The 8,430-nt window shown below is 39.0% G+C and overlaps 1 protein-coding gene across 1 annotated transcript; it reads right to left on the bottom strand.

Annotated features, from left to right (window-relative positions):
* On the bottom strand, positions 1-2,364 carry LOC311623310 (disintegrin and metalloproteinase domain-containing protein 29-like; the record flags this gene model as incomplete). Its single annotated transcript, XM_084885318.1, has 1 exon — positions 1-2,364. A coding segment is annotated over one exon (2,364 nt), but the record flags the coding sequence as incomplete, so codon positions are not given.
* Positions 2,365-8,430: the final 6,066 nt, after the last annotated feature.

Genomic DNA, 8,430 nt, shown 5'->3' with positions numbered 1-8,430 from the left:
TTAGGGTCTCGGTTGTGGAGGTGGGATATTTAGTGAGGGTCTCCGTTGTGGAGGTGGGATATTTAGTGAGGGTCTCCGTTGTGGAGGTGGGATATTTAGTGAGGGTCCCCGTTGTGGAGGTGGGATATTTAGTGAGGGTCCCCGTTGTGGAGGCGGGATATATGGCCTTGCTTGTGGCTTCATTTGACGTTGAGGTTGATCAATTTTCTCATTTTTCTTTTTTCTCTTCATCCAAAGACAAAATAGACAACATAATAAAACTAACAACCACAAAAGTGAAAACACTATGACATAAATCTTCTTTATCTTCGTTCTCCTAGGTGGTGGACCACTGTCAATACTACCTCCATGGCCATGAATTAGACAGTTGGGAGGGTCCCATAGATAGTTGCAATGGCAGTGATGTTTATTGTTGCAGATCCCCCGCTTATTACAGAATGTAGGAGAACAATCACTGTCCAAGTTAGATATATGGACGCACTTCTTGTGGATGCAGAGGTGTTCTTCACCACACTCTGTGCCATCTTTCACTGCACCTATATCAGGTGTGGTCATCCCAATGTGGGAGTCAGTACCCCAGCAGTCGACACTATTGTAATGAATCCAATGCACAGTAGAATGATCTGTTAGAAGGGGAATTTCATTTATGTTCTCACACTGAATCCTCCCACACAAGATATCTGACATATTACATTTTACATATGAAAAGTTTTGGGTACCACAGTGACCAAACCGGTCACCTAGAGTGTTTATTTTCTTGTAGCAACTGTAACTTGCATTCTTTGCCTGTTTGCCAAAAATCTGCTTACACTGTAAATTGCGATCAGTACATCTCTTTTCATAACAGTAAGCACTTGCATTACAGGGAATTCCATCTTCCACATATACATCATCTGGGCACATATGGGATGTTCCATTGCACCATTCTGGAAGATCACATTCATTGATTTCCTTTCTACACACATCCCCTGATGGTAAGAACTGGCAGTCCTTGCAACAAAGCCCATAAGCACAATTAGACCCCAAAGTGAGAGTGCAGTTTGACAGACAGCAGGCATCTTTTGAGCATTGTTGCAAAGGTCCACAGTCACATTCCTCTTCATCTTCAACAACACCATTCCCACAGCGTTTTCGGTTCAATATGTCACTTGAGTATATGGTGTAGAGCAAGCATTTTGTCTGACGTAAGGAATAATCCCACAAAAGAGAAAAACTACAATTGCTAAATTTAGTTATTGGTGGGTTATCATTATGCATTATACACTTATATTTTCCACACGTACACAAAATACGATCATGATACATACCCAAATTATGACCTATATGATGAGCCATTGAAATTCCAATAAGGCTCAAGGACTGTCTTGTAAAAGTAACAATTGCACAACTATGGCCTGGTCTACAGAGTCCTGCAACATAGCCTAAACCAGTCAATCCTCTTAATGTCCTATGTATTAAAAGATGTGCAGTATCATGTGGTAGGCGGGGAAAAAGGTTTGCAGCCTTCCAACGACAAAATATTCTCAGAGATCTCTTTACATCATCTACTTCAATGGGATTTTCTTTAGTCCACACCTCCATGCCAAATAATAAAACCTTAAGACCTATTACCTCATAAATAGAATCTGCTATATTCACCATAACATATAGGTCTTCCTGCACTGATGAGACATTTTTATTTCTTTGAAGATAGAGAGTATTGTCAACTACCACTACTATTTCAATAAGGTAACTGTGAGGCCACCAGCCCTCATAAGAACTTTGCTTCAGAGTAGAATCACCAATTTCTTGAAACTCAAATTGCTGCACAGTTTCCTCTTGCATAAAACCAGATTTCATGGTTTGGTATCGAGTGTCCTCTCTGTCCATTTTATATATCAGATGTTCAAATTTGGTAGAAAAAATCATGGGCTTAATTTCATAAGCAATGTCATTTATCTGTAACAAGCCTCGAAAGCCACCAAAACAGGTACTGAGGGCAACCAGGGATTCTGGGTCCCCCTCCACATAACCATGATAATAGCAGTCGTTCTGAACAAAAGGCTGATCCTCAAGGAGAGCGCCTTGATCGCTATAGGTGAACACTGGAAAGTGTCTGGAGAGCAAATGCTTCTTGACCTTCATGTAGACAATGTGCCTCTCACCCCCAAAATGCATACCATAACAGAGCCAGCCTGGAAACTTCATGCTAAGGCCAGTGCTTGTTATTCTCAAGGGAATCACCACTTCTGGAGGACTGTGATGTTGAGGGTGCTCAGCCCAAGTGTGTCCAGAAAAGGACAGAAACACCCCAACCCAGTGTAGTAGGAGCATGATCCTCACATACAACAAGATTTCAATTGAAGTAATTATGAAGCCACCATTATGGAAACAGAGACCAAGGCAGGCAGGGATGGGTCAGGGATGGTTTCAATCCTTATTCTCAGTTGGTCAATGTGCAGGGCTAATTATGAAGTCTTCTGGCAAAGTTGAATCATTAGAAGAACATTTGGCCTATAAGTAAAACAAAAAACAACATGTGGATGGGTATTTATAACACAAGTTGGTGAAGAGCAAGAAAAAGGTATGCAATAAAAGAGGTTAATGTTTTTGTTTTTTTTAAAATATATTTTATTGATTTTTTTACAGAGAGGAAGGGAGAGAGATAGAGAGCTAGAAACGTCGATGAGAGAGAAACACCGACCAGCTGCCTCTTGCACACCCCCTACCGGGGATGTGCTCGCAACCAATGTACATGCCCTTGACCGGAATTGAACCTGGGACCTTTCAGTCCGCAGACCAACGCTCTACCACTGAGCCAAACCGGTTTCAGCAAAAGAGGTTAATGTTTTGATGATGGAATGACTCAAGAAAGTACCTAGAATTTGCTCTTAAATATTGATAGGGCAGAGGGGTATTAAAAGTGTATAGAATAATGAAAACTGGTCAGCCATTTATAGTTACTAAGCCTGAATGATGTGTTCATTATATAATTCTCTAAGTATATGCATATGTGAATGTTTCTGCAATAGTTAAAATAAGATTCTTATGGGTAAGATGACCACATATCTCATATTATTGAAATTGTCCCAATTTCCACGTTAAATTGGCATAAATAATAGCACCTCTTTTTCATCCTCAAGTGACAAATTATTTAATATCATTATCTAAGATATATATAGTATATGTATAGATATCTTATCTAATAAATAGGGAATATGCTAATTGACCCTCACAAGACGGCAGAGCCCCCAGCCAATAATGAGGGAATATGCTAATTGACTGCCACACCCTCACAAAGATGGCAGTGCCCACAGCAACAAGATGGTGGTGCCCAGTCCCCTCAGCCCCACCTCATCCAGCCTCAGTCTCCCAGTCCCTTCAGCCCTGCCTCATCCAGCCGGGGTCCCCCCAGTCCCTCTGTCCCATGGGGGAAGGTAGTTGGGGGCAAACATGTAGGCAGGGGAGCAGGTAGGCATCAATCAGGCCAGTTAGGGGGCTATCAGGCTGGCAGGGAGAGTGGTTAAGGGTAATCAGGCAAGCAGACAGGTGAGTGGTTTGGAGCCAGTAATTCCAAATTGTGAGAGAGATGTCTGACTGCTAATTTAGGCCCAATCCTGCAAGGGTCCCACAGGGGTTGAATATCCCTCAAAGGGTTCCAGATTGGAGAGAGTGCATGCTGGGCTGAAACCTCCCCCCACCCCCATGTACAAATTTCATGCACCGGGGCCTCTAGTATATAATAAACATATATAAAATTATTTGATAACATTTCCTAAGATACATGTAATATGTGTATATGTGTGTATATATATCAATATATATTTATATATATCAATATATATTTATATATACGTATATATAATTTTAAAATCTCTTTTATGGTACTTATACTTCCTAGAGAAAAAAGTTTAATTTTCTTTTCTTTTTTCTATATTACTTTCTCACTAGAGTATACAGACTGGAAGTATACAGGATCACTATTTGCATCCTTTGCAAATGTTAATATTTCTTATAACAAGAAGCTCAATTATTTATATAGTAAATAATGGTAAATATATCTATACAAAGCAAATAATTAATTTTTATTGTTCCATGGAGTATAATTCAAAAAATGTTTATATTTGTTACATGTTTAATGTAGAACATTATTCAACACCTGTGGCTAATTTAGTTTCTAAAACAAGGTGATGTCAATTCAGTTTTTCTTGCATATATGCTCTAAATACAACTAATTGCCCTGGAAATAAAAATTCTGAAAACTAAATAGAAAAAAGATAGACTGGCAGTACACCAAAAAACAAAGAGACAGGATGCAATAAACAAAATCAGGAATTAAAGAGGTTAAGTAACAACTGACCCACAGAATTAAAAAGGATTATAAAAAAACAACAACTCTATTCCAACAAACTGGATAAAATGAATATATTCCTAGAAAAATACAATCTTCCAAAACTCAATCAGGAAAAATCAGAAAACATGAATACGTCTATAAATATAGATGAAATTGAAGCAGTAATCAAAAAACCTCTAGCAAACAAAAGCCCTGGTCTGGATGGCTTCATAGGGGAGTTTTACAAAATATTCAAAGAAATAAAACAGATACTACACAGACTTTACCAAAAAATTCAAGAGGAAGGAATACTTTGAAGCTCTTCTATGAAACCAACATTACCCTAATCCCAAAACCAGATAAAGACGCTACAAAGAAATTACAGACCAATATCCCTGATGAACATAGATGCTAATATCCTCAACAAAATATTAGCAAATTGCATCCAGCAATACATTAAAAAGATCATATACCATGACCGAGTGGGATTTATTCTGGAGATACAAGGTAGGTACAATATCTGCAAATCAATAAATATGATACATGACAAAATTACATGATCATATTAATCCTATCTAATAAAAGAGTAATATGCAAATTAACCATCACTCTATTACACTCACAAGCCATGCCCACCAGCCACACCCACCAACCAATCAGAGCGACTATGTAAATTAACTCCAACCAAGATGGCTGCCACCATAGAGAGTAGGAGGGAGGCTTGGGTTTCCCCAGCAAAGGAGGAAGCCAAGCTTTCCATACACTCTGGCCAGCCCAGGCCTCCACTCTAGGCTACAAAGTTTCAATTGTAGAAGGTAAGTAAATCCCAGATATCAGGGCCTCTGCTTGGGTCACTGGGGAGCATGGCCAGCCTGCAAACCACCACAGGCCCCTTGCCCAAGCTGCCCCACTTCCCAAGGGAACCTCCACCCTGATCCGGGACACCCTTGAGGGCAAACCAGCTGGCCCCCACCCATGCACCAGGCTTCTATCCTATCTAATAAGAGAGTAAAAGGCAGACTGACCATCACTCCAACACACAAGATCAAGATAGTTGCCCCCATGTGGTCAAGGGTCCTGTCCCCATGTGGACACAAGATGGCCAACAGGGGACAGCAGTTGGGAGGGACCAGGCCTTCAAGGGAGGGCAGTTATGGGTGACCAGGCTGGCAGAGGAGGGAAGTTGGGGGCAAACAGGCTGGCAGGGGAGCAGTTAGACATCAATCAGGGTGGCAGGCAGGAGTGGTTTAGGGCAATCAGGAAGGCGGGCAGGTGAGCAGTTGGGATCCAGCAGTCCTGGATTGTGAGAAGGATGTTTGACTGCCCTAAATAGGCAGTGGGACATCCCTCAAGGGGTCCCAGATTGGAGAGGGTGCAGGCTGGGCTGAGGAACAACACCTCCTGTGCACAAATTTCATGCACCAGGCTTCTAGTGATACAGAAAAAGCATCTGACAAAATCCAACACCCCTTCCTAATAAAAACTCTCGGCAAAGTAGAAATAGAGGAATCATATCTTAACATAATAAAAGCCTTATATGACAAGCCTAGAGCCAATATCATACTCAATGAACAAATACTAAAACTACTTCCCCTAAGAATAAAAAAAGATAGGGATGTTCCTTTCCACCTTTCCTGTTTGTCATAGTATTAAAAGTTCTAGTCATGGCAATCAGATAAGAAGAAATATAAGGTATTTAAATTGGAAAAGAAGAAGTGTCCTTATTTGCAGATGACATGATACTATATATAGAAAACCTTAAAGACTCCATCAAAAAATTATTAGACTTAATAAATGAACTTGGCAATGTATCAGGATACAAAATTAACACCCCCAAATCAATGGCATTTTTATACACCAATAATGAACTCACAGAAAAAGAAACTAAAAAACCAACCTCATTTCCCATTGCAACTAAAAAACAAAGATACCTAGGAATAAACTTAACTAAGGAGGTAAAAGACTTATAATTCTGAAAACTACAGGATATTGAAAAAAGAGATAGAGGAGGATAAAAGAAGTGGAAGAATATAACATGTTTATGGATTGGTAGAATTAACATCATTAATACTACCCAAAGCAATCTATAGATTCAATGTAATACCTATTAAAATACCAAAGGCATCTTTCACAGAACAAATTCTCCAAAAATTTATATGGAATCCAAAAATACTCCGAATAGCTGCAGCAATCCCAAGAAAGAAGAACAAAGTTGGAAGGATCACGATACCAGATATCAAATTATATTACAAAGCCACTGTTCTCAAAACTGCCTAATACTGGCATAAGAACAGACATATAGACCAATGGAACAGAACAGAGAACCCTGAAAGCAACCCAAGTCATTATGCTCAATTAATATTTGACAAAGGAGGCAAAGGCATACAATGGAGTCAAGACAGTGTTTTTAATAAATGATGTTGGGAAAATTAGAGATGCAAAAAAAAAAAAAAAAAAAAAGAAGAAGAAGAAAGAAAAGAAAAGAGAAAGAAACTAAACCACCAATTTACACCATACACAAAAATAGACTCAAAATGGCTAAAAGTCTTAAATGTAAGCCAGGAAACCCATAAAAATCTTATAAGACTCAATAAGAAGCAAAATATCACCCAAATCTTTTAGCAATATGTTTACTGATACAGCTCCTAGAACAATGGAAACTAAGGATAAAATTAACAAATGGCACTACATCAAAATAAAAAGCTTCTTTTTTTTTGAAATGAAGAAACCACCTACTAAATAAAACAGCAAAAGAAACCACCAACTAAATAACAAGACAGTCCTCTTCATGAGAGAACATATTTATCATGTTCTCTCTGATAAGGGCTTAATCTCCAAAATATATAGGGAACTAATACAATTTAACAAAAGGAAGATAAATAATCCAATAAAATGGGCAAAGGACCTAAATAGACACTTTTTGAAAGCGGACATACAGAAGGCCAAGAGACATATGAAAAAATGCTCCAAATCACTAATAATCCTAAGAGATGCAAATCAAAATGACAATGAAGTACCATCTCACACCTGTCAGAATGGCTATCATCCACATATTAATAAATGACAAGTGCTGGAAAGGCTGTGGAGAAAAAGGAACCCTCATGCACTGCTGGTGGGAGTGCAGACTGGTGCAGCCACTGTGGAAAACTGTATGAAGTTTCCTCAAAGAAAGAAGAATAAAGTAGGAGGGATCTCAATACCAGATTTCAAGCTGTATTACAAAGCCACTGTTCTCAAAACAGCCTGGTACTGGCACAAGAACAAACATATAGATCAATGGAATAGAATTGAGAACCCAGATATTGACCCAAATCACTATGCTCAGTTAATATTTGACAAAGGAGGCACGAACATACAATGGAGTCAAGACAGTCTCTTCAATAAATGGTGTTGGGAAAATTGGACAGATACATGCAAAAGAATGAAACTGGATCACCAACTTACATCATACACAAAAATAAACTCAAAATGGATACAGGACTTAAACATAAGGCGGGAAACTATAAAAATACTAGAGGCATCCACGAGCAGCAAAATCTCAGACATATGCCAAAAAAACTTCTTCACTGATACTTCCCCTAGGGCAATGGAAGCTAAAGAGAAAATAAACAAATGGGACTACATCAAAATAAAAAGCTTTTTTACAGCAAAGGAAACCATCAACAAAACAACAAGAAAGCCCTCTGTATGGGAGAACATATTTGCAAATGATATCACTGATAAAGGTTTAATCTCCAACATCTACAGACAGCTTATACAACTTAATAAGAGGAAGATAAATGACCCAATTAAAAAATGGGCAATGGATCTAAATAGAATCTTCTCAAAAGAAGACAGAAGGAAGGCCAAGAGGCACATGAAAACATGCTCAAAGTCACTAATTATCCGAGAGATGCAAATCAAAACAACAATGCGGTACCATCTCACACCTGTCAGAATGGCCAACATCAACAAATCAACAAACGACAAGTGTTGGCGAGGTTGCAGAGGAAAAGGAACCCTCATGCACTGCTGGTGGGAATGCAGACTGGTGCAACCACTGTGGAGAACAGTATGGAGCTTCCTCAAAAAACTGAAAATGGAACTCCCATTTGACCCAGTAATCCCACTCCTAGGAA

This window comes from Pipistrellus hanaki (assembly GCF_964339955.1).
Source record: "Pipistrellus hanaki genome assembly, chromosome: 5".
Taxonomy (NCBI): Eukaryota; Metazoa; Chordata; class Mammalia; order Chiroptera; family Vespertilionidae; genus Pipistrellus; species Pipistrellus hanaki.
Note: the sequence above shows the minus strand (reverse complement) of the source record. Positions and strands in the feature narration are given on the sequence as shown.